At 39.5% G+C, this 27,373-nt stretch overlaps 1 protein-coding gene and 1 pseudogene across 1 annotated transcript; one reads left to right on the forward strand and one right to left on the reverse strand.

Annotated features, from left to right (window-relative positions):
• Positions 1–5,196: 5,196 nt before the first annotated feature.
• On the reverse strand, positions 5,197–5,605 carry LOC104663325 (ribosomal biogenesis factor). Its single transcript, XM_010364463.2, has one exon. It carries the CDS (start codon positions 5,551–5,553, stop codon positions 5,251–5,253), a length of 303 nt encoding a protein of 100 aa, XP_010362765.1. The 5' UTR covers positions 5,554–5,605; the 3' UTR covers positions 5,197–5,250.
• A 5,541-nt stretch (positions 5,606–11,146) lies between these two features.
• LOC104663324 lies at positions 11,147–12,530 on the forward strand (annotated as a pseudogene).
• The last annotated feature ends 14,843 nt before the right edge of the window (positions 12,531–27,373 follow it).

The following is a 27,373-nucleotide window of genomic DNA, read 5'->3' on the forward strand; positions in this document are numbered from 1 at the left end:
TCAGCCCCCAAAGTAGCTGGGACTACAGGCGTGTGCCACCACGCCTGGCTAATTTTTGTATTTTTGTAGAGATGGGATCTCACCATGTTGCCCAGCTGGTAGCAAACTCCTGGGCTCAAGCAATCTGCCCGCCTCAGCCTCCCAAAGTGCGCTACTGACATTTTGTCAATAGGTTGACAGTGTCAAGGTTTTTTTTCAGCCTCTTGGTCTTTCCTTTAGGCTGCTGTCTTTGTCAAGACAAGGATCAAAAGAGGGGGCAGGTTAGCACCAGTTGTATATTTCGTTTTAATCAGAAGAGCTAAAGGTTCCTGAAACTCCAGCAGGCTTAGGCATACATATTATTGACCAGAGCTGAGTAATATGGTCAACTAGCTGCATGGAAATGTGAGAAATGAGTATTTAATGAGTATTTGGAGCGTCTGACCTCTATGATACAACTGGAGATGAAGAAATTGAGAAAAGAACAGCTAATCTACAATGTCTGCCACTTAAAACAACCTTTTTAAAAAGATATTGTGGATATTGCTTCAATCAACCAGAATCAGTCTGCTGCTTCCCACAAAGAATCCTGTATGATAATCTAAGGCTTGACAACTAATAAGATCAAATACGAAGGCAGACAGGAATTAAAGATGATTCTAAAAGCATAGAATTAGAGAATGATGCCTTTCTTGATTGAAATAAGAAAAACATTTACTAAGGGTTGAATGATTTATAGGCTTATTCTGTTTACTCCTTTACCTGCTTTTAAAGTGAGAAGCATGTTGCCACAGCTGAATCTCTAATTGGTAAAATATGTGGCAAAAATATTTTTGAATTGGAAAAGCTCACTTTACCTGTTTCAGGTGCCACAGTCACCTCTTCTACATTTGGCTGGCTTCTCCTGGTACATTTAAAGGCAATTTTGAATTTTCAGTGTTATCATGGTTGCTTTGAGAATGAGACTCCAGCTTGTCTTTGCATAGGGCTTGTTACATAAGTGGTAGAATTAATTGTTCATTAAGGCAGTAATTGAGGTTGATTAAATAGTGATTTAGTGAATCAGTTACAATATAAGTTCATAAAAGTGCAGCCCTTAGTTTTTGATTTTCTTATTACTTTTTCTTTGGGGCAAAATTTATTGAAAATTTACAGTAAGAAAACCCTCTCAGAGTCAACTAACAATATCAGTGTCCTCCCACCACCATGGACTGCTTGCTACCTCAGTGCCTTTGAATGTTCACTGTCAGTACTTGGCTAACTTTTGCCCTTCCTTTAAGACAGCCCACTTTAAAAATTATTGATATTGCTTCATTTGGCAGAGTCAGTCACTATTGCTTTCCACAAGGAACCCTATGTGATCATCCAAGGCTTGGCACCTCATAAGAACATGGGTCATAAGAACATGGGTTGATGTCACCTCCTCCAGAAAGCCTGTCCCTAAATTTAGATGCCCCTTCTTTTAGAGGGGAAGGCCCCTTGCTTTATTTATCTCTTTATTCCATGTACCTGAGACAGGTCCTCAATGAATGCTTGTTGAATATGAAAATTGGTCAATATTGGAGAGCTTACAAGTAATTGAATATTGTCTTGATCAATGGCGGGGGATGAGAGTGTCATACTAAAGGAAGACAGACAGAGATAGAGATGGAGAGAGAGAGAGAGAGAGAGAGAGAGAGAGAGAGAGAGAGAGAGAGATCCAAGCCATTCCTAGTGTATGAGAAGGCCAGATATTAGGAGAAGGGTAAGACAAAAGTATAGGAGATGTCTACATAAAGCACATATTACCTTGGATATTAGAATATTGGAAACTTTAACTGGTTGTTATGTTTGAGTTTTTCACTTGCCTACAGCTATAAAACTTCATTTGCTTTTTTGCCACCTGCTTTAATTTTTCAAATCCCCAGAGGTCTTACTCCCTGATATGGTATGGCTATGTTACCACCCAGATCTCATCTTGAATTGTAGGTCCCATAATCCCCACATGTCACAGGAGAGACCCACTGGGAGGTAATTGAATCAAGGTGGCAGTTAACCCCTTGCTGCTGTTCTTGTGATAGTGAGTGAGTTCTCGCAAGATTTGATGGTTTTATAAGGGACAGTTCCCCCTTTGCTTGGCACATCTCCTTCCTGCTGCCGTGTGAAGAAGGACATGTTTGCTTCCCCTTCTGCCATGATTGTAAGTTTCCTAAGGCCTTCCCAGCCATGTGGAACTGTGAGTCAATTAAACCTCTTCCCCTTTATAACTTACCCAGTTTCAGATACGTCTTCATAGCAGTGTGAAAATGGACTAATACACTCCCCCAGCATGACAGAATCTCCCAAACCATGGCTCCAATCTCTCATACCCTCCTTGGGGAAGCCCATGCTTTCTCATCTCTCTAACTCTATGCAACTTTAGCAGCTTTGGATGGAAGCTATGATGATGGCATCTCTCTGTCCTCTCTAATCTTCTAGATTGGCAGGCAAAGGAAGTAGCTGGATCTTTTCTATATCCCTTACTTTTCTATGTCTCTTCAGAACCAAAAAGACTGTCTAGTAATTTAGAGCCCCAGATCTGGCTTACCATGAAGCTGGCTCATCCAGTATACTCATCCACTTTGGACCTTGGAGGGGCATAGTCATTTGCCCTTATAGCTCAGTAAAATATATTCCAAGAAATCTCATTCTTTCAGGTTCCTGAAAGAATTCATGCTTAGTTTCCCTTTCTGCTGCCCCTTCCCTCCCAACTTAATCCATAGTTAATTGCCTTTTTCATGTCAGCTGGCGTAAGGACTCAGAGGTGTTTCAGCTTTCTTAAGACATTTTTTCTTAGTTTGATCCAGCTGCCTTTCTTTGTGGCTCTATTTCGATGCTTGATATGATTGTTTATACTGTGATTTTTAAATCTGAATAATTCTCTTGTGTTTTTAGGAGTAAAGTGCTATTTGGAAATCTTACAAACGAATAGACTCAGGTTTCCTCTTCCTATCAGAAGAAGGAAGAACAGGTTCCTCTCTCTCCATGTTCCTGTAACGTTTTTTTGCATAGTGGAAATCAACAAGTTACTTCTTCTACCTGCTGTCCATGTCCTTGTTTGGTGACGGCCATTGGTTTGTGATTTGTGGCTGAACCAGAGGCACCCCCCCAACCCCAATGAGAAAATTAAGGTCAAGCGCAATCTTCTAATTCTAGAAACAAAATCAACTGGCTTTTACATTGCAAAGGCCATTATGCCATTTATTTCAAAAGTGATGTGTTATTTATACTTGGCTTAAACTGGGCCAACCTACTGGAGTATTTTGTGATAATCGGCTACCCGGGGCTCCAGAATTGCTGCAGGATCTTGTTAAAATGGCTGCCTGCTCCTCCTTGGAGAATTGTGAAAGTACAAAAAGAAAATCATTGTGGTTAGAAAAATCTTTTTCTGCTTTATTATTCAAAAAGCGCTGCTGTTAGCTTCTTCTGTGGGAGTGTTTCCCAGGGATAGTCTTAATTATTGATGGTTAAATTCTCATTACTTAATGGAATTTGAACTTTAAGGGGAAACAAGAGGGAACTTTTCTTGCTAATTGGTGACACATATTGTCTCCCCTACATCCATAGAAGAAGATATTGGCTTGGCAGAAAAGAGAGATCAGAGACTGTGGAAAGAGGTAAAGGAAAGGTGAGACAGGAGAGAGAGGTATGCATTGACTTCTCATCTGGAAACCTACGAGATGTTTTCTGGTTCTAATTAGAACTTAACACTACTCATCTCTCCCATGTATGAGTATGTAATAGGGAGGAAAATAATTGTGAATAAAACATTGTTGTTCTTCCATAGAGATGCTTCTGTTACAGAAGAAGTCCTTGGTGTACTTGAATATGCAAAGGTGGCCTAAAAGGCAAAACTCTGACTTATTCTTCATCATTTATTAAGGAGATTTTAGAGTTGGGAGGGCTGTAGGGATCTTGGGGAAAGAATGTGTAAAGTTGGAAAGAAAATAGTACAACTCCTTAGGATGACCCAGGCTGGGTAATATCTTTCAAGAACAAGGATGTCTAATGCTTAATTTGAACTTGTGTATATTACTGTGATATATACCCTTTTCCCCAGATAATCATTTAAGTCAGCTTTTTTTTTGTTTGTTTATTTATTTATTTATTTTTTTTTTTTGAGACAGGGTCTCGCTCTGTTGCCCAGACTGGAGCACAGTGGCACTATCTCGGCTCACTGCAGCCTCTGCCTCCTGGATTTAAGCAATTCTCCTGCCTCAGTCTCCATAGTAGCTGGGATTATAGGCATGAGCCACTCTACCAGGCTAATTGGTTTTTAAAAATATTTTTAATAGAGATGGGGTTTTACCATGTTGGTCAGGCTTGGTCTCAAACTTGTGGCCTCACGTGATCCACCTGCCTTGGCATCTCAAAGTTCTGTAATTACAGGCGTGGGCCACCATGCCTGGCCTAAGTCAGCTTTTGCTGAAATAATATTGCATAACAAACAACCCCAATCTTAGTAACTTCCAACAGCAAACATTTATTTATTTTGTTTCAGTCTGTGGGGTTAACTGCAGTAACTGCTCCCAGCTGCAGGTCAAATTTAGGTCTGTTCCTATGGCTTTCATTTTTTGGCCCAGGCTGAAGGAGCAGTAGCTCCCTGAGGCAAGCTCTTCTCTAGGAGGGCTGGAGCAGAAGTAGCCAAGCCAGACTGGGCAAGCCCTTTTAAAGCCTCTGCTTAGAGGTGGCTTACATCATGTCTGTGTCAATTCCATTCAGCAAAGCCAGTCACGTGGCCAAGCTCAGCATTGAAGTAGGAGGGAGCAGAAGTCTATTCCTTCCTCAGAGGAGGGGAGGAGGGAAGAGTGAACACTTGAGAACAGTATTTGCTAAATAATGCCACCCACATCCCCTAACCTTCAGGAAATCTGGGGAAGTTCACTGGCATGCATACACGTGCACTGCCTTGTATTAGGATTTTTATTTTATTTGTTTATTTACTAATAGATTAGGGGAAAGTATGAGTTGCAAATCAGGTTGCCACAGAGTGAATTCAGATGACACAACACTGAGCTCATTAAGTAGGAATCCGAAGCCAGGTGACCTTGAAAATGGAAGTTTCACCACACTCACCCTATATTTGCAGAAACTGTATGTGTGTGTGTGTGTGTGTGTGTGTTTTGCACAGTTAAACCTTCAAAATCCACAGACTGAGCATTCAAATCAATCCTTTTTCTTTTCTTTTTTTTTTTTTGTATAAAACATTTAATTTATTGGTCTTTGTGGAGAGTTTGATGCATCGCCACTATATTACAACAGAGCCATTAATTTTGTAGCTTCATCAACATTAACTGGTTTGCTTTCATGACGCTGCTGAGGAATCAATTCTTTCTGCAGAGGTTCAACTGAAGGGCCTTTTGAGAAATGTGCAAGTTCCTTTTGTACATTTACAAAAGCTTTATTTACTCTGTTAACTTTTTCATCATTCATAATGTTTATCTTCTTAAGATTAGTGGTAACTGGTTTTGCTTTGTTTTTAGCCTTAAAGTTTTTTTGGCTGGCTATGTGAAATACATTCCTGGACTTTGGCCCTCTTAATTTGTTCTTGCCCATTGTCAGAAATTTAATACTTGCATGCAGCTTCCTAAGCTCCAGGAGACACCATCTCTCCTTTTTCTTTTTTAAGGGCTGAGAGACCATAGTTTACATCTGGACTACATGTAAGCTTTGAGACCAGTAAAATTATTCACTCTGGTTCTGCTTGTCGAAAACCAATTCATATTCTTGAGTCCATCTCATTTTATACCACCATTTTTTCCCCCTGAATAAAAATCACTTGATTGGCTCTCCGAGACTCACTCAAGCCCTTGGATGAGTCAGTCTCCCATCCAGCCTTTTAGTGTCACCTCTGTTTTCACTGAGATATCCGGCAAAGAAAAGGGAGAGACTTCTTTTGCCAAGGGCTGTGAACCATTGAATTTGAGAGTTCAGCTCCTGTTTTTTCTTACCTTTTTTCTACAGGCTCAATTAGGAGACTCAAAAACCAAAACAAAAGCAAAACCCCAAGGCTCATTGTTTGTCTCAGTTTTGCACCAGCTTTCTGCTACCTCCTGAGCCCAGATCTTTTCAAATCTTTTTTATATTTGAAGATTTGCAGTCTGTTACTTTTTAATAAGTGCAGCATCCACACAGTCATTTTTAGACAACTCACCCACCCCAACCATTTCTTTTCCTCATACAGAAGCTTATTTTCAGTTTGCTTTCTTTTTTACTCAATGCAGAAGAATCCTTTGCCTGAACTGATAAAGAAGAAAAAGAAAGTGCCAGTATTCTTTTGCTTCACAATGCGGCAGGAATGAGGAGGAGGCAAAGTATATCTTTTAAGGAAGGAAAAGATGAGGTTAAAGGAAATGGATGGATCCATTGAATTTGATGATGTCCACCCCACACGACCTCCCTACCTGGCTCAGCTTTGCATGGCCTTGTTACTGTTTTTATATTCTCTTCTCACAGCAACTTTTCCAATGAAGAAAAGAGACTGGACAAAGGGATTATTTCAGTAATTTTCCTCCTTGTTTCCTTGGCTCCCATGGCTGTCTTTTCCAAGGCTGACTGCTTACTGCTAGCTAGAGTGGGCTCCTCTCCTCTTTCTGCTGTTATTCTTTCAAAAGACAGTTGTGTGTTGAAGAAAAATATCATACCTGGTTCTTGTCCTTCAGAATTGAATTAACTAGCTGAGAAAATGACTATCAGCAACCAGTTAGCTTTTAAGGTGGAGAGTTCCTCGTCCATAAGAACACAGAATTTTAGAGCCACAAGGTATTTAGAGATTGTCACTTCCAACCACCTTACTTTATAGATGGAGTTCCAAAGAAGCTGAAAGCTTTCCCAAGGTCACACCACTAGTTATTGGTAGTAACAGGACTAGAGCCCAGTCGTCCTAATTCTATTCTTCCCATTACACCTAGTTTAATTCCAGAATCTAGATTACAATTAAAGGCCCAGACATATTAATCTTTAACTTCTAAAGTGGCAGACTGAGTTTTAAAAGAGAGAATGCTGAAATTCTCGATAGAGATAATAAGGGGGGCCACTGGGGAAAGAATAAAACTGTCCAAGGATAAAACAGATTCCCAGCTTCTTGCTTTTGGTAGAAATATATCTAACAAGAAAGTTCCAAGCATGCAAATGTAAAGAAAAGAGTTTGACTGTCAAAGCCAACCTGAAAAATTTTCTCCTGCATTCTGGGAGACTCCAGAACGAAGAAACACAATGTCATTAACAAAGGAAGGAGGGATTTGAAAGGCCTCAGTGCTTTTATGCTTAAAACATATCCTTTTCTTCTTCCAGGTTTATAAACGTGATTTTGGAGATGGAAATTTCTTACAAAGCAACACAGTCTCTTTGCCCTATTCCTGTAACAATAACACTAATTTAAATAACTCTAATCTTCAAATAGGCTGCAGTATCTTGCATATATTTTTGAGTTTTTGATCACTCTCTCCTTGCCAGTTTCCCCTGTATGGCTCAGCTCTGCATGGGCTTTTAATTTTTTCCCGTATTTCTTTATCACTGCAACCTTTTCTGATGTCAAGAAAAGACTGTGAAAATTGATTTCAATCATTTCCCTCACCACTCCCTTGCAAAGTAGAGGGTAGAGGGTGGGAAACAGCAGTTGTGGATAAGTGTGATGGGGCAGGAGTGAGAAGTTGTGGAAATATTGATTATTTGAGTTTTAATTTATTTCCTAAAGGGAGAAATCTTTAGCCTCCAAAATTGAGGAAGTTATTTAAAGTTGAGTCTTCAAATTGGTAGAAGGGGAGGAGGTAGCATTAATAGGCACAGATAAGTCTGTATATTTTAGATCTTGTTGCAAAAACATGTGCCCCCTTTTGCTGTTTTTTTCCCAGGACCTGGAGCATAGAGTCCCTGAGTATAGAGCTTTCCTGGAGGTCCCCTCCTTGCGTCACCAGCCCTGTCCCCTCCCCTTTACCTGTCCTTCCTCCCTCTTTTTTTATTTTTTATTTTTTATTTTTGAGACGGAGTCTTGCTCTGTCCCCCAGGCTGGAGTGCAGTGGTGCCATCTCGGCTCACTGCAAGCTCCGCCTCCTGGGTTTACGCCATTCTCCTGCCTCAGCCTCCTGAGTAGCTGGGACTACAGGCGCCCGCCACCACGCCCGGCTAATTTTTTTGTATTTTTAGTAGAGACGGGGTTTCACCGTGTTAGCCAGGATGGTCTCGATCTCCTGACCTCGTGATCCACCCGCCTCGGCCTCCCAAAGTGTCCTTCCTCCCTCTTTGTGTTTCTCTCTTGCTTTCTGCTTTCTTTCCTTCTTTCATTGAATCACCTTTCTTTTATGTCTAAGATTGTTGGGCATGTATTTTCGGGTTTATAGGCCTCTTTTATTTTAAATAGTATTTAATTTAAAAATTCATAATAATAACAACAGTGTTAATATCAGCTGCCTTTTATTGACTGTGTTTCTAAGGGCTTTCTGTATATTTAATCACCACCACAGAACTATTGATCACTGCTCTTTCGTCTATTTGACAGATGAGGAAATGAAAGAGAGTTGAACAACTTATTTACGGTTTTTTGTTTGTTTGTTTTTGAGTGAGAGTCTAGATCTGTCACTCAGGCTGGAGTACAGTGGTACGATCTTAGCTCACTGTAACTCCCACCTCCTGGGCTCAAGTGATTCTCCTGCTTCAGCCTCTCGAGTAGCTGGGATTGCAGGTGCCCGCCACCACACTCAACTAATTTTTATATTTTTAGTAGAGACATGGTTCCACTATGTTGGCCAGGCTGGTCTTGAACTTCTGACCTCAGGTGATCCACCTGCCTTGGCCTCCTAAAGTGCTGGGATTACAGGTGTGAGCCACCATGCCTGGCCATTATTTATGTTATTTCTGTTGAAGAGGCAGTAATTGGAAGAGTTGAGATCTGAACACATGCTTTTCTAGTTGGAAAGCCTGTTTTCTAGATGTTATTACGCTATCAACAGCCATCTCCTTCCTCCCCTTCCTCCATCCGCACCATCTCCAAAATCCCTGGAACTCAAATCTTTGCCCTCGATGTGATTTCTACATGTGGCATCAAAGTTTCTGGCCAAAAAGCATGCTGTGTGATTGTATTCACCTTTGACAATCAAGATGGAGCTGCACTTGTGGTGTTTGTGTTGTAAGGATGAACAGAGCAAAAGAAGAGATACCTTGGTTAATTGGAGTGTCAGATTCTGGAAGGTTTCTTAGAGAAAAACAAGAGAGACATGAATTCATTCAATTTATTCCACAGATAGTTATTGTCATTGAGTCTGTAGCTTTCAGAAAAGAAAGGACTCCACTTGAAAAGAAAACCACTCAAACAGTCTTCCTCATTCCTACTTCCAGGTGCCCATTAAGGAAGTTTTGTTTCAAAATACTTTGATTTTAAAATGGAGTGTCAAGGGGTCCTGGATCAACAGTTCTGACAGGAGCTCAGTCTTCTATTTATTCTCAGAAAAGGAATAAAACACATTAGGCTAAATAATTAAATCTCCGTCCCACCCTCACTTTCTCTCCCCTCTTTTCCTTTCTCCCCGCCCTGACCCTCCATCTGAATGTCTTTGTCCTAGCTATGCAGAGAGCATGAGAGAGACTTGGAAGCACATGGTCAAGTGTTCCGTTCAGCACAAGCTCTGCTTGGTTGGCAAAGTGCTTCTTTTCTCCTTGTCAATATTTCTGTAAGTGAAAAGAGAGGCACATGGAAAGAGAAACACACCTCTCCTGCTTCCTCAGTGACTGTTTTCTGTACCTATGGCAGTTGCTGTGATACTATCTAGGGTCTCCCCAGCATGCCACAATCCTGTGTTTGAACCTCAAATCCCTGGAAATCTCACCCCCAGTACAGCAGGAGTTTGCTTGATCAGTCCTGAAGTGTTTTGGAAGCAGAGGTCATGATGGCTGTTGGCAGTGGTTGATAGATATGAAAGAGAATAAAGATGAAACCCATCAAGTTTAATTTTATTCTAGACTTTACATGTAATTCCACTACTGAATTCCAGAGGTTAGAAGGCCAGGGCTAGCTCCCATGTCTGCTGGCCTTTGTGGAAAGAATGTTAATTAGAATAGCAATGTGAAAATGACTGCTGTGTTATTTGCCTAGCTTTAGGTAGAATATAATTGATGATAATAAACAATATTTGAGTGCCTTCTCTGTATTAGGTTTTACAAATATTATTTTCTTAAATCTTTACAACAAATCTATGAGGTAGGTAGGTAATCTTTTACCCATTTTTATGTATAAAGAAACTGAGGGCTGGATGCGGTGGCTCATGCCTGTAATCCCAGCCGTTTTGGCAGGTGAGAATTCTACCATTGAACCACCAATTCAATCTCAGCAATTTGGGAGGCTGAGGTGGGTGGATCGCCGGAGGTCAAGAGTTCGAGACCAGCCTGGCCAACATGGTGACACCCCATCTCTACTAAAAATACAAAAATTAGCTGGGCCTGGTGGCAGACACCTGTAATCCCAGCTACTTGGGAGGCTGAGGTGAGAGAATCACTTGAACCCAGGAGGTGGAGGTTGCAGTGAGCTGAGATTGCACCACCATTGCACTCCAGCCTGGGTGACAGAGTGAGACTCCATCAAAAAACAAACAAAAACAAAACAAAACAAAAAAACAACAACAGAAAGAACCAAACTGAGGCTCAGGGTTTTTGGAATATTTCCCCAAAGACATTTAGCAAGGACTTGGACTCAGAAGCCCAGGAATGCTCTTTCAATTTGATGCACTGTATATATTATATGCATCGAAGTATTTTCTGTCTTTTAGGAAGGACTGTATCCTGTGGAATGGAATATATGTGGGTAGAAGTAGGAAACAGCCAAGAACTCAACATTATACTATTTAGATAGTCAGCCCTAGAATCCTAAGAGGAAACTAGAGTAAATAATGCTTTGCAAGAAGTCATTAAAAGTCTCTGAAAGAAAAATTCTTATGGTATTCACAGGTGATAGTGACTTGGGAGATAGATATTTAAAAGTTACAAGGATGAGAGATTCAGAATTTGTTAAGTGGACTAGAACAAAGAACTGGGATGCACCTTCAATATCAGTAGCCAAGAGAAGGCTGGAAAGCATCCATTACAATAAAGTTTGGGTGTTTTCACAATGGATTTGCTGCTAGAACACAAGGGTCACGAAAAACATGGCCTAAAAGCCAAAATGGGAAAAGAGAAGACTCCAACCAACATTGCCATCATTGGACACTTAGGTTCAGGCAAGTCCACCACTACTGGCCATCTGATCTACGGATGTGGTGGTATTGGCAAAAGAATAATCAAAAGATTTGAGGAGGAGGCTTCTGAGAGGGAAAAAGCTCCTTCAAATATGGCTGGGTCTTGGATAAACTAAAAGCTGAGCCTGAGCATGATGCCATTATTGATATCTCCCTGTGGAAATTTGAAACCAGCAAGTGCTATGTGACTATCATTGATGCCCCAGTACACAGAGACTTTATCAAAAACATGGTTACAGACGCATCTCGGGCGGGCTGTGCTGTCCTGATTGTTGCTGCTGGCATTGGTGAATTTGAAACCGGCATCTCTAAGAATGGGCAGATCCAGGAGCACGCCCTCCTGGCTTACACACTGGGTGTGAAACAGCAAATCGTTGATGTTAGCAAAATAGATTCCATTGAGTCACTCTACAGTCAGAAGAGATACAAGGAAATAGTTAAGGAAATCAGTACTTTCCTTAAGAAAATTGGCTATAGCCTTGACACAGTAGCATTTGTGTCCATTTCTGGTTGGAAGGGTGACAGCATGCTGAAGTCAAGTGCTCACAGGTCTTGGTTCAAGGGATGGAAAGTTACCCGTAAAGATGGCAATGCCAGTGGGACCACACTGCCTGAAGCTTTGGACTGCATCCTACCACCAACTTGTCCAACTGACAGGCCCTTGCATCTACCACTCCAGGATGTCTACAGAATTGGTGGTACTGATACTATCTTTGTGGGCTGAGTGAAACCTGGGTTTCTCAAACCCGGCACCATGGTCACCTTTGCTCCAGTCAACATTACAACTAAAGATGTGTTGAAATGTACCATGAAGCTTTTAGTGAAGCTCTTCCTGGGGACAATGTAAGCTTCAATGTCAAAAATGTGCCTGTCAAAGATGTTCATTGTGGCAACACTGCTGGTAACAGCAAAAATGACCCACCAATGGAAGAAGCTGGCTTCACTGCCCAGGTAACTGTCCTGAACCATCCAGGTCAAATCAGTGTTGGTTATGCCCCTGTAATGGATTAACACACAACTCACATTGCTTGCAAGTTTGTTGAACTGAAGGAAAAGATGGATCACCATTTTGATAAGAAGCTGGAAGATGACCCTAAATTCTTGAAGTCTGGTGATGCTGCCATTTTTGGTATAGTTCCTGGCAAGCCTATGTGTGTTGAGAGCTTCTCTCACAGTGCTCCTCTGGGTTGTTTTGTTGTTTGTGATATAAGATAGACAGTTGCTATGGATGTCATCAAAGCAGGGGACAAGAATCCTACTGCAGCTGGCAAGGTCACCAAGACTGCCCAGAAAGCTTGGAAGGTTAAATGAATATTACCCCTAATACCTGCCATGCTAGTCTTCAGCTTTTATGCCTGAAGTTGCATTTTTTTTTTTGAACTTTTGCATTCAGACCTTGGCAATGACCTTGAGCAGTAGGATATAAATAACTCCCACATGCTTAGCGTTCCAATAATGGAACGCTAAGCATAAATGGGTTTTAATCAGTGGTGGAAGAATAGTCTCAGAATTATTTATTTCAATTGCCATTTAAGGTTAATAGTTAAAGGCTGGTTAATGATAACACTGCATCGTAAAAAAATCACAAGGAAAGGAGAATGTTTTGTGGATTTGTGTGTGTGTGTGTGTGTGTGTGTGTGGCAGTTTTAAGTTATTAGTTTTTAAAATCTGTACATTTTAATGGAAACAACTTGACCAAGAATCTATCACAGAATTTTGGGACCCATTAAAACAAAGCTTAATGAAGAAAAATAAAGTTTGGAAGATAAAGGAATATGAAGAACATTTCAAGAGCCTAAATTGCTTCTGTGGATCAATCCTGGGGTCACACAGTTGAGGACTGAATTTCTGATGGTGATACAAGGATGAGTAATGGCAAGATGGTTGGTTTTCTTAAAATATTAGGAATTCTCACCAGATATATTCCAACTTCTCTAAGTAACTTATCATGGATTCAACTATCCATCAATTTTTCTAAGGTATTCTTTTTAAAAAAATAATAAGTTTAAAAATATTAGAGGCAATATTCATGGTATTGAGAAAAAGTCAAACAATGTAGATGGGTATGGGTGAAAAGTAAAAAGTCCCCTTTTACATTCCCCCTTGTTCTTGGGCCCACCTCTCAGATGTAACCATCTTTAGTAGTTGTCTGTGTTCATGCCAGCATTGTTTCATGAGTATGTTAGCACATTATGTATGATTTTTTCCTTTTATCAGTTTCAGACCAATGAGTTGTTCTGCTAACATTCTCTAACCATGACAGATGTGGGATTTTTTCATATTATAATGAAATTACTTTTCTAAACAGATTCTGTGTATTTCAGTGTATCACAGTTTTTATTCTTTTTGATGCTTAAATTGAATTTGCTTCTGAGCGCTATTTGTAAAGCTTCAATAATCTTTTATAGCTTTTTTACTTTCTAGTACAGCGAGGCTTTCTAGGCTTTCATGTACATTCTCTGCCCTCTGCCTGGAATAAACTATTTTTTGAAGAGCCCTGTTCCTTTCTTAGGAAATAGAATTTAGAAATTGCTATTAAGGCATTAGAAGTGGTGATTGATTATTTTTTTTTAAGATTTTTTTTAATGGAAGGAATTAAAAACATATTTTTTAAAAAGAAAAATAAGTAACGACTATATTTCCAACTGAAATGTAATGTTACAGAGTTTTATCCTTTTGAATATAATATTTTATGATTTATTTTCACTTTTGTTAAAAGTCAATGTAGTTAGGTTACGTCCTAACTACACTGACATAATTATTACATGATTAATCCGGCTGTGTGTGTGTTGTGCATGTGTGAATTTTACACACATAACAGTATCACAATTATCTAAAGAATATTATTACTATCAATATGATAGTGGAAAAATTTAAGAATTTCTTTGCAGTTTATTATTCTTTACAATATATCACACTAGGCATATAGGCTCAAATTATTGTGCTTTAAAGTCATTTGAAATAATTATTCTTTGCATGGTACACAGTTTCTTTTGTTTCAGTTTTGCTTTTGATTTTAAGGGGCTTTCATTTTTGTTTAATTTTGTTTTAAACTTATGATAAATAGTTACAGGCTTCAAAGTCAGATCTTCAAAACAAAGTATATTCAGTATATTTTGTCCCTGTCTCCTCACCCTGTTCTTTGTCTTGTATATTCTTATAAGCTTTTGGTTTATGTTTCCATTTAAAATTTATGAACAGGCCAGGTGCAGTGGCTCATGCCTGTAATCCCAGCACTTTGGGAGGCCGAGGTGGGCAGATCACATGAGGTCGGGAGTTTAAAGTATGTATGACTAGTCACTGTAAAGAAATTACTAATCAGGAGTTGTGAGGTTGAAATAAACTTTTCTAAACTATCCATAATGAAAATATAAATTTTGATCTACCAGGTTAAGTGAAAGAACTACTTTTTTTCTCTTTAGGAAGAACTTTTTCCCTTTTTACAAAATCATTGTCATGTAAAAAAAACAAAGCATGTGTAACCAAAAATATATAGGAAAAAATATTACAGGTATGTGTCAGTCTAAATACTATGCATTTTTCTGGACTTTGTGATGTTTGATAACTTTGTCAGCTTTTTGAAATTTGTAACTTTTTAACTTATTTTTTCATTTTAAGTAAGTATTTTCACTTGTAACTTTATAGTCACAATTTTGTGTTCTGTTTTTTTTTTTAAATACAGTCACCCAAACTGCATTGGTTTCAGGCCACATATGGCTGTGCTATGTCTTTACTTGTTGGAGTGATAGATCCTGTGGCTTTCAATAATGGACCAGGCAATTACAGGCTGAGTTCTAGTGGGAAGTGCACTCTTCTCTTAGGAGGCTCTGCAAGTCATGGCAATGGGTTAGTATATGTAATTCTCTGCAGGAATACCCGTTTCCTGTAGAGGAGTTCACACCAGCCCATCTAGTAGTAAATACGTAAGCAAAATAATACAACCTACATAGTTGCTGTCTTGTTTGCTCCTACATAGAAATTCCCTTGCCCTTTCCCAAAATATATTTCTCCAAAGTCCCATTCCATCTTGATGTTGGCTCAAAATAGTATTTTGTGATCATATTTTATCAGTTCCAGATGTGATTCTTGAGTGGGAAAAGAATGAACAAAAGCACTAAACGGTAAACCAACAAAACTACCCCAAACTAGTACTATCACAAAAATATATTAATTTTTTTAAAATTAAAATAATTTAATTAAAAAATTTTTAATTTTAATTTTTGTAGATTCCCAAGATATATGTGCAGTTTTGTACCACATCTGTTTCATGGACCCTGGCCAACTGATAGATGAAAAGAGTACTCAGACACAGGTATGCAGTGTAAGAGCAGCTAGGGGACTGGTGAGCTCTCGTGGCCAAACTGCAGCAGCCCTGAGAAGCTGGAGCTTGCCTTTATTCAGTGTAGGCACAATGTCGAAAGCCTGGAGCAAACACAATCTGTGGGTAATTAACATTTATTGTTCCCCTTTCAGGGAACCTCATGAAGCCTGGATGATAAAAGGTTAGCTCCTGGTCAACATAAGTAAAGAAACCTGTTTAAGATAAATTCCCCTACACTCCCTTGTACCTACTCCATGCCCTCTGCCTCAGGGCTAGAGAACAGCTGTCTTCATCCATTCTCACCCATAGCTGTGCAGAGTCTTCTGACCTTTCAGAAGACCTACTCCTTTCCCTATAGTTTCTCCCACCACTCTGACCAATCTCCTACAGTTTTGTTTGATGATATATTGCATAGTGATGAAGTCGGGGCTTTTAGTGCACCCTTCCCTGAAGAGTGAACATTGTACGCAGTAGGTAATTTTTCAACTGTCACTCCCCTCCCACCCTGCCCTCTTGTGGAGTTCCCAGTGTCTGTTAGTTCTCTGTGTATGTCCATGTGTACCCACTGTTTAACTCCCACTTGTAAGTGAAAACATGCAGTATTTGATTTTCTGTTTCTGAGTCATGTCACTTAGGATAATGGCCTCCAGCTCTATCCATATTGCTACAAAATACATGATTTCATCCTTTGTTTAATAGCTGTAATCTGTGATATATGTGCCACATTTTTTTTAATCCAATCTGCTGTTGATAGGCACTTAGCTTGATTCCATGACTTTGCTATTGTGAACAGTGCTGCAATAAACATACAAGGCAGGTGTCTTTTTGCTAGAATAATTTATATTCCTTTAGGTAGATATCCAGTAGTGTGATTGCTTGGTCAAATGGTAGCTCTAGTTTTAGTTCTTTGAGAAACTTCCATACTGCTTTCCACAGAGGTTGTAAACGTAAATTGCATTCCCACCAACAGTGTGTAAGTGTTCCATTTTCTTTGCATTCTTGCCAACATCTGTTGTTTTCTGACTCAAAAAGATGATTTGCCTGTTTACCTCCACCTCTCCTGAGCATATTTTGATGGAAGAGTGACAAGTAACATCAATAAATACCCTCATTTGGAAAGAGAACAAAATGGGTGGCACATAGTAGTCGTCAGTCCCTACCAATTTTTAAATATTACTAAAGAAACACGTTGAGGATGCTTACCATGGGGTAGGAAACGTTCCTTACGTCTTCTCTCTTTTTCCCTTTGATCAATATTTCCAGACATTTATCAATTTTATTGAACTTTCAAAGAAGCAGCTTTTGAATTTATTATTTTTTTCTACGTTCTTTCCATTTCTATTGCATTGACTTCTGTTATCTTTATTATTTCCCTTCTTTGTATACTTTGGATTTAATTTGCTTTTCTAGTTTCCTGTGGTTACCATTTGGATCATGTTTTAGACCATGTATCTTTTCTAATATAAGTATCTCAGACCGTAAGTTTTCCTTTAAGAACTGTTTTAGCTGCATCTTTCAAATTTTGATGTATTTTAATTTTCATTTGGTTCTAAATAGGTAATGTAATTTCCCTTGTGATTTCTTCTTTCACTCTTGGGTTATTTAGAAGTACGTTGCTTAAGTTCCAAATATTTGGAAATTTTCCAGATATCTTGTTATTGAATTTGGTTCCATTCTATTGGAGCCAGAGAAACTTCTCTGTATGATTTCAATCTTGCAATTTATTTGAGACTTGTTTTATGGCCAAATTAGAGTCTCTTATGATGACTGTCTCATATGAATTTGAAACAAAAGTCTACATTGCTATTTTAGGGTTGTGTTTCTATAAATGGAAACTAGATTAAGTTTTGTCATAGTATTCTATATATCTCTCTGTGTGTGTATGTGTTTGTGTGTGCGTGTGTGCTTGTTTGTGTGTGTGTCTGCCTATGTATGTGTGTGGTTTTTGTTTTTTTTTCTTCTTGTTTTATCAATCTCAGAGAGCAGAGCATTGTCCAGTATAATCATTTGTCTCTATCTCTTTTTAATTCTAGTAAGTGTTTTTCCATATATTTAAAAACTCTGTTATTTGGTGAATATGCATTTAGGATTCTTATGTTTTCTTTCCATCATCATGACATGTCCTTCTTTAAATCTATATATTGTTTGTTCTAGAGTCTGTTTTGTCTGATATTAATATGGCCATACCAGCTTTTATTGAGTACTTGCATGGTATATCTTTTCATATGTTTACCTTTAAACTATCTATATCTGTGTATTTAAAGTGAATTTCTAATATATAGTAAGAAATTGGATCTTGATTTTCTTAGACTTTTTATCAATGTGGTCTGGCTTAAATCTAATATCTTGCTGTTTGTATTCTATTTGCTCCATTGTTCTCTGTTCCCTTTTACCTCTTTTCTGGTTGTGGGAGCTCGGAAAACAATAGCCCCAAAATAAGCCCAAAGAAACAGCTTCAGAAGTGAAAGTTTTTCTCTGACCTTCCTTTAATCTCCTGTCTCTGGGCTTTCTTTCTCCTTCAAGGCTAACATCATAGAAACTAGAATCCCTCTTCCCCAAGGCATGTCATAGAAACCAAACCCCTTTTTCCAAAGACAGCTGTACAACCTAAAAATATTATCCTATAACTTTCTCCCTGCCTTTGTATGTAAAAGCTGGCCATAAAGAAATTATCTGACCTACCTTGTTTGAGTGTAGGTCATAAGAGCCCCTATTCCAGAGAGGGTCCTACCACATGCCCAGAAGGAAGGAATACTGCACAGAGAGGCCAAGAAGAATCTGAACAGACAGGCCTTGCTGGGTTTCCCCACTCAGTTTGTCAGCATTAAGACATACCCTTATAAGCCGAGCATGGTGACTTGTGCCTGTAATCCCAGCATCTGGGGAAGCTGAGGTGGACGGATCACCTGAGATCGGGAGTTTGAGACCAGCCTGACCAATATGGAGAAACCCTGTCTCTACTAAAAAATACAAAAATTAGCTGGGCGTGGTGGTGCATGCCTATAATCCCAGCTACTTGGGAGGCTGAGGCAGGAGTATCGCTTGAACCCAGGAGGCAGAAGTTGTGGTGAGCTGAGATTATGCCATTGCATTCCTGGGCAACAAGAGTGAAACTCCATCTCAAAAAAAAAAAAAAAAAAAGAAAAAACAAAAACCAAAAAAAGACACCATTTTTGTCCATTGTTATTTCTACATGGCTGTCCATACTTTGTTGAACATAAGCATAAAAATGGACATTTATTTCCCCTGTATCTTTCAGTCTTCATTTTGAAAGCTACTATGTCATGTAAAACTATAATAAAAAATTTGTATGCCTTTTCTCCTATTAATCTGCCTTTTGTCAGGAATTTTCAGTGAACCTCTAGAGGATCATGGGGAAGTTTCCCCTTACTCCTACACTGTCTTTGATGGATTAACTGTTTATTTTTTTGTGATTCTATTTTATTTCCACTGTTGGCTTTTTTGGTATACCTTCTTGTTTTAGTTTTTAGTAACTGCCCTAGGCTTTACAATACATGTCTTTGACTTACTACAGTCTACCCTCAAACAATATTATGCCACTTCATTCTATTTTTTTCCCTTTTGTCCTTCGTGCTATTGTTATTATATATTTTACTTCTATATATATTATAAGCCCCACAATGTACTGTCACTACATTTGCTTTAAACACCTATCTTTTTTTTTTTTTTGACACAGAGTCTCGCTCTATTGCCCAGGCTGGAGTGCAGTGGTGCGATCTCAGCTCACTGTAAGCTCCGCTTCCTGGGTTCACGCCATTCTCCTGCCTCAGCCTTCCGAATAGCAGGTACACACCACCATGCCTGGCTAATTTTTCTATTTGTTTTTTAGTAGAGACGGGGTTTCACTATGTTGGTCAGGCTGGTCTCAAACTCCTGACCTCGTGATCTGCCCACCTTGGCCTCCCAAAGTGCTGGGATTACAGGTGTGAGCCACTGCGCCCAGCCTAAACATCTATCTTTTAAAGAATTTAAAAATGAAAGGAAAAAGGGCTTTTAAAAATATTATCTGTTGGTTTTTTGTTTGTTTGTCATTCTAGTTACACCATCTATATATTTTTTGATTGTTTTGTTTCTCATGTTTGTTTTGGAAAGACTCAAAAGGATAGGCATGCTGCCATCTTGCCTCTCTCCCGAGGTCAGTTTTAATCTTATTTATATGTGCAGGCTATGCAACCTCTTAGGGGCGATAAGTTATATGACATATTTATTGTTTAAAGCAATATTTCCTCCCTAATTCTAATATTAAAAAAAGTCTGTGTGATCTGAGATAAATGAGTGCTCTAAAGTTAAATACCAATTTTTAAAATGAGAATTTGAAGGACAGCCTTCATTGCCAAAGCTATTATAGAAATACCACAAATATCATTTAATATTCAGGCTTTATGATACAGACACATTTGGAAGTGTGGACTAACTGCATAGGCTTTTATTTACTATAATATACCAATTCCTCACTTATCCAGAGGTAATTACTCTGACAACCTCATCTGTTTGGAACACTACAGAAAATAACAAAGTAAAACAAATTGCTTCCAAACAGTTGAACTAGATGCATCAAGGTTATTAAAAATAAATTTCATGCATTTTACTAAAAGGAGAGCCTGTGACTCAGAACCCACTTGCTTCCATTAAAAACATAATTTCAACCAGCTTGGCTAATTGGTTTCTTTGCCTTCAGCAGAAGGAAGAAAGACAGAAGTTTTGGGTGGTGGTGGGAGAAATGTAAAAGAAACACACATATTACTTAGAGTAAGAGATCATAATCAACATTTGTATATTCTTTTATGTTGCAATCTTCTTTAGGGCAGTTAACGGTGTCCTGTTTATCTTTGTGTTCTCTGCACAATCCCTGACACACTATATTCAATAAACACTGCCCAAACAAACAAACAAACAAATGAGAGTAAGAAGCTGGGAAGACATAGAACCACATGTTGAAAGAGGAATTCGAAAAAGATAGCAGTTAGAGGCTGCTCTGTGCAGAGGCAGAGTTCTTTATACTTCACTCCACTGTGCAGTGAGAACATCTCTATTTAGGGAAAATAGGAGCCAGCGTGCAGCAATAGCTTATGTTGGTATCAGTGACATGTCATTCAGGAAAGGTTACATTTTAAAACCCAAGTGAGTACTTATTGCCTTAAAAAATGATTTCCATTAATACTCCCCCAATCCCCTCTCTATCCCTCTCTCCTAATCTCTATTTCTATCTCTGGCTCTCTATTAAAAGTTTCACCTTTTCACATTCAGAAGATTCATTTATGCAACAAATAGCTCATCACCTCATGATGTGGCTAAAATGATATGTTTCTGTACTCAAAGTAGATCCGTTAGAAATTCTTTGTTCAATCAATTTACGGAGAAAGAAAAGTTTATACATACCCATGCCTTAAATCTGAAAAATGCCATTCACCTTTAGTAAATGTGTGAACTCTGTATAGGTAGACATATCTGCTCATATGCTGATGATTTGTTTATTCAGTTTGCCCTTGACATGTTATTCCCATCAAGACTTTTAGACTTAGAAGTGCTAATAATGGTAATAATAGCAGCTGGCAGACCCTGAGTGGGGACGTCTGTATTTGCATGTCTGTACACTAGGAACTCTGCAAAGACCTGTCACAGATTAACTTATTATTTAATTGTTACCACGCTTTATGTGGTAGGAACTGTTGTCACCCAATCTTACACGTGGGGAACTCAGGCTTGGAGAGGTGTACTTACCAATCCAGCAAATGGCAGAACTGAGAGTTGAGTCTCAGTGATCTGACTCTAAAACCTGTGCTCTTACCATTTGTGCTATATGCTTCCTCTGTCTACCTATCATCTCTGGGAACGAAGTGGTCAACAATAGCACAATATCTATTTTTATCACACAGTAAAATGTTGCTCTACTTTGCTGTCATATGGTCATGATGATGACAGGGATCAATTAAATAAAGTAACCCTTAGCTGGAGGGGAGAATAGGAAAATACATATGTCTCTAGGCATTGCTTATTAATTTAATAATGGCTTTATTTCTCTCTTCCACCTCCCTTGAATTTGATTGATATGTATAACTAAATCAGATAAGTCATGCAACATTACCTTCCATCTCATCCCACTCCAGTTTGCTGGCTGTACTGAATTACTTGGATAATTTCATTATTTGCCTACTTTACTCGTCTTTGGAGCTTCCTGGCTGTAGATTTCTTTTTCTTTTCTCAACCTAGTTGAGTTTTGCTTATATCATATATAAGCCAGAGGGTGAGGGACCCAGGGATGCTTTGTATATGACTTTAATACAAAACATGTTTGTCTTTTAAAATCTTCCATGAGTGAGGTGGGAGTCAGGGATTTGAGGAAAAGCAAAAGATGGCTGCACTGGGGAATAATGAAAAAGGAGGGGAGGGCGAGTGAGAGGAGCTGATGAGATGAAATGTGTTTAGGCTGTCTATCAGATGTCAGAAGCCATGCCCTCCTGTTCTGAAATTGCCTTTTCATGTTGCATTTCTTGAAGGTGAGCTCAGAGTGTAACCTTTAGTGTTCTTTTGGGAAAGAGAAAAATAAGAGTAAATACAGTCGTAAGAGAATGCCCATGATTTGTTCACAGTTTATCAAGATTATTGACATGGACTTTTTAGACAAAAATGAGAGCAACTGTTTGTTTTTTGATTGTATTGGTTCTCTCTGTTCTTTTCCTTCTATTGCTTCTTGCTAGCCTGGTCCTCTCTACTCCAGGCTACACATTTTGAGTATCATTAAGGATGTTGCTATCTGCTCTTCAACTCTTGCCCTGAGCTGAATAGTTACATTGGAGACATTATTTTCTTGGCTTCTTTCTTTTGCTGAAGTAATCTCAGTCATTCCTTGAGCTTATTAATTTCCCCCCTCATGTTTGATAAGGACATTTTATAGAGCAATCATGACTCAGAGTGAGGGATGGAATATAAAGTTAGAACTCCATTTTTTGAGCCGTTAATCAGAGAGTGAGCAATCCAAAGTTGTTCCCTGACTGAAATCTTCACATCTGATTGCTTTTCCTACTCAGCCCTACTGTCTGATGCTTCTGGGTGCCTCAAACTGCTCGGTAATGGTGGCACCTGGGTTGCTGTAATGGTCATGGTCCTGTTTTGATGGTTTGTTTTATGTTTTTTTCTCAGACTTAAATAGCCTGCATACAGGTGCTGTCTGAGGAAGCTAAATGCTGCCGTATCATGTCTAGAAACATTTGAGATCTAAATGCCTGTGAACTCAGCTCTTAACTCTCTCACCTCCTTATGCTACCCTGTGGTCTTAGCGCTACCAAAAAGGGCCCTTAAAATCTGAGACCTTCTTTGCTTATTGATCTGCAGAGACAGTGACCTTGATAGAAAACTACGGGCCTCTTGCAAGCAGTGTAGGAACTCAGAAGAAATTGCAGGTGCTGTGCTCTCATTTTGTTCTACGATCAGGCTGGCAGACAGATCTATTCATTCCTCCGCCCGCCCGTGACTTGACATCAAATTCTCCACCAGGAGGATCTCAACTGCCAGTGGAAAGCGGGGATAAGTGATGAACGAATCTTTTACTGCTTGTAAGAATGTGCCTGATACAGGATTTCTCCCTTACTTCCTAAATCCTTTTGCATTTTTCAGTCCACTTCTCTCAGCAAAACCAGGCAAAGTGAAAGATGATTAAGTCTCAGAAGAGGCATGAAATGGCCTGAAGCTAAAAAGAGGAAAAGTTTAGGGTGGACATTTTGAAAGATGAAGAGTAAGAGAGATTAGACAGTGGAATAGAAGTCCCACCACTGCAGAGAGCCAAGGAAAGGTTAGATAAGATATTAACATTAATGAGGTAGAGCAAAACCCTGGAGAGTAAAGGAGGCTTGACTAAAAGGAGGAGGGCTGGAGAGAGTCATAACAGCCAGCTCACAATAGATTCTTTCCTCCCGGTATCCTGTTATGATTTTCATAGGACAATTTTTCAGGGTATCTCGGTTGCAATCCCAGGCAACTAGGATACTTGTTTGTCTCATAAAGATAATTATTTATTCAACAAATATGTTTTTAGCTCCTACTACATGCCAGGCACTGCGGCTCCAAGAATATAACTACGTAAAGACAGAAATGATAGAGAGATCCAACAATCAGGACTGTGGCCTGGTGGCCCACTCTGGAAAAGAGATAAGAAAGATTGTCTCATGAATGACCCCGGAATTCATAGTGCTTGGAAGAGATTTTTTCTCCCCAGTGGAAGGAACAGCACGCAATCACAACTGTTGTGGAATTAGGATCCCCACCCCCTTTTGCCCAAGGTTGCCAGGTGCTGGCAGCTGGCACTCTCAGACAACTCTCTGCAGACCTGGTACTCCTCTCAGACTGCCTGGGACCTATGTCCTGTGTTCTCCTCCTGATAAGGTGGTTCTCAGGCCTGCACTATGGAAAGGTAAAATAGCAGAAGGGCAGTGTCCCTTTCCAAATAGACACCTTTTGAGTCCACAAACACCCTTCTCTGCATGCATTCTAAGGGATGATGAGATCATAGACTTCTTCTCGATGAGCCTCAGCCTGCAAGTTTCCCCAGTGAAGTCCACCCCTTAACTCCTGCTACACAATTTAGCATTTACCTTCTCCCTCCTTTGCCAGAGCTCCACAACCACTTAGTCAAATTTGGCCAGCAGATGTGTTTATCAAGTTGTGATTAGCTAGTGCATGTTTAGAAGAAAGTGAGTTGAATGCCTTTACGTGGGGGTAAGTACTGCTGTGGTCTCAGACCCTCACAGACTCACTCGTTTGTGTTACTGCCTGGCCCCTAGTTGCACTTGAATGTGCCTTACCTGTGAATGCAGGTGTGATGTGCTACAGAAGCGATGCATGGGGAACCATGGGAGCATGTGAGAGGGGCACCCACCTGTGGGACTTCAGAGGAAATGGCATTAAAACTATGACATGAAGGACAAGAGGGAGTTAACTAGGGGAAGAGTTGGAGATGGGAGTGGAGCTAGTGACAAAAGTGTTTTGTATAGAAGGGGCCAGGTGGGAAATCCTGAAAAGAGGTGACTTGGTGTCTGCTAAGAGTTCAGCATGTCTGAAGTAATGAGCCCAAAGGACCTACAACAGTCTGAAGAGTTTTTCTTGGGTTGGTGACAAATTGCTGCAAAGTCTTTTTACACTCTCTTTCCTGCTTTCCCCTGTGACCAACATTTGGGGGATTTCAGACAGAGTGAGAGGAAGGATCTGTGAATAGCCTGGGAATAGGATAAAATTAATGGAGACAAAATCTTTACTTCTTCAATTTTCTTTTTTTAAAATCAAATCTCCTTTCCACGACAGAGATCCATGTAATAACTGCTAAATAACTTGAAACAAATCTGTGAACTGCTGTTATTTCCTTTTTATTTTCTTTATATATTTTTCTCTTTTATTTTACCCCCCCTTGTCTCCTTTCTTTCTTTTTTTTTTTCTTAAGAAGGACTTAGATATAACAATTAACTAAATAGTTCATTGCACTTAATTTTGCCTTCAGTGGTTTGGGAATCTGAGGAAATGCCTAAGTCCCTAGGGAAACCATAATACAGATCATTGGAAAATAAGACCTGTATTAAAACAAACAAACAAACAAAAAAACCAGAATGAAAAACAAAAGGCTTAACATCTATTGAAAACAAGAGATTTCCCACCCCTTCCTTTTGTAAGAACATTTACCTTAAAAAAACTGGTAAATGTAAGTACTTTCTCTATCTTTCTGAAATACCTCTTTTTAGAAAAAGTCTTTTGTCAGCTTTGGGACCTGGGAATGTTTTTCTCAAGGATCTGGGAGCCATCTCTTTGAAATGTAACAGCAAGAGAGATAGTGCCCTTATCTCCCTGTTTCTCTGGGGTTATTGCAGCCTAACTTCCTGGTTACTTGCTCCAGATGGTAAAACTACTTCCTGTCATAAAGACCTCCTTATCCCCAACTTTTGATTGAAATCAATTAACTAACAGAGTCTAGCACTCCAATTACCAAGAAGTTCACCCCAATTACCAAGCACAGTTAGGATGGACTATGTGTGGGAGCAGCGGTGCTGTGCAGTCCTCTTCCTTGAGGACTAGTTATTGTTCATCTTGAAAACATGTATGTAATGAGTCACGTTGGATTTCTTTTTGTCTTTGCAATTTCTTCGTGGATTGCCTGTGATGTGCATCACATTCTGGTTTAATGCCTATTCCATAATAAAACTGTTTTCTTTCTCTGCTACCTTTGTGGAGATAATTTCTGGGTTGGGACAAGATTTTGTTTATTGCATTTCCCCCAACAGACCTTACAGAGAGTAACATTTTGTTTGTCCTCTCCCAGAGTCTTTTAGGAGAACCCTGTGCTATGAGAAATGGAAACTGTCACCCTCTGCTTCTCAGTTGCTAAGCCTGGTATGAGTTCTATTTGGCAGATGGAATGCCAGCCCTTTCAAATTTTCCCAGGTGGACCAAGCACTGTTTGCTTTCAGAAGTTCTCAGTGAGGCTTTCATTTTAAATTCATAAAAGTTATCATCCAACTCCCAACAATTGTTTAATAAAAAGCAATTAGCCAGCCAAAAATGTAATGGCTTTTATGTCAAAATATGCTGGAGACAGCTGCTAAGCGGGCCACTGGCAGCCTCCGGGCCATATGCTGTGAGTCCCAGGCATATGTACAGCCAGGCACAACAGCACAGAGCATATTGGGAGTAATAAACCCAGCCCCCCACTCTCTTCCCTCTCCTCCAACTCAATCTCTCCACTCCAGAGAAACTGACAGCAGGAAATTCTCTGGAGTAAATTGCCTAAGTCAAGATTCACGAAACTCATTTATTAGGCAAGGATCTAAAATGGCAATAGATGCAGAAAGCCCTAGTTCCCTAGCCTGGTTTGGATAAAATCCATGCAAACCTCATTGCATTGCAGAAAAATGATTAAGAAAGAGCCTCCACAAAACAACGAACTCAACAGCGCTCATCAAGAAAACTGAACTCAGATTATAGACTTTTAAAAAATCTGATTGCCTCTTCTAACTTAATATTTGCATGGAAAAAGTTCCTGGAGTTTTCTATTTCTTGCAAAGATAGTTTTATTCTCTCCAGCAATCTTGAACACAGTCATTCATTGCCCCGCTTTGCTCCTAAGGAGATACTCCAGTGACTGATACCTTGGTGATGGCCCCATATGTCTTCTGTTGTCCTTAGAAGCACAAATCCAGATACGTGCTTATTTTAATCATAGGAGGTAGAGAAAAAGGAAACTCTCCTGATTTTTTTTTTTTGCCAGAAAGATCTATTTTCATCAAAAGCATGTTTTGCAGGCAAATCACCTTTTGTTTATAGACAGCTTTTCCATCCCAAAGGATCCTAGGGTTTGTAAACATTCTGAGGCTGTTTTTAGAGCATTCACATTGCCAGTGTCCTTAAGGACAGGTCCTGGAGGCTGCTCTATAATCATGCTTTCTGGCCATTTTGGAGTGCCAGCAAAGCTGTATTCTTTAGCTAAGAAAACATGTAATGCTTTTGAGGATAATATATCTTTTCCTCTAAACAACCTTTAAGAGCATAGTGTGGGCAATAGCGTTCTGGAATAGCCCATGGAAAGGGGGCAGCTCATACCTAGGAATCCCCGGACTCCAAATTTCAATTCATTCCTCAGTCCCCTCTTTCCCTAAGAAAGTTTTCAGCAAAGTTGCGATGATGGCATGTGTTGGGGTCCCCTAAGAACCCTTCCAGTTTCCATAATTTGCTAGGAGGACTCACAGGACTCAGCATGGGGATCATGTCAGTCATGGAGATCGATTATAGTGAAAACATACACAGCAGAGTCAGCAAAGAGAAAAGGCACAGGGAA

The sequence above is a fragment of the Rhinopithecus roxellana genome, chromosome 5 (assembly GCF_007565055.1).
Source record: "Rhinopithecus roxellana isolate Shanxi Qingling chromosome 5, ASM756505v1, whole genome shotgun sequence".
Lineage (NCBI taxonomy): Eukaryota > Metazoa > Chordata > Mammalia > Primates > Cercopithecidae > Rhinopithecus > Rhinopithecus roxellana.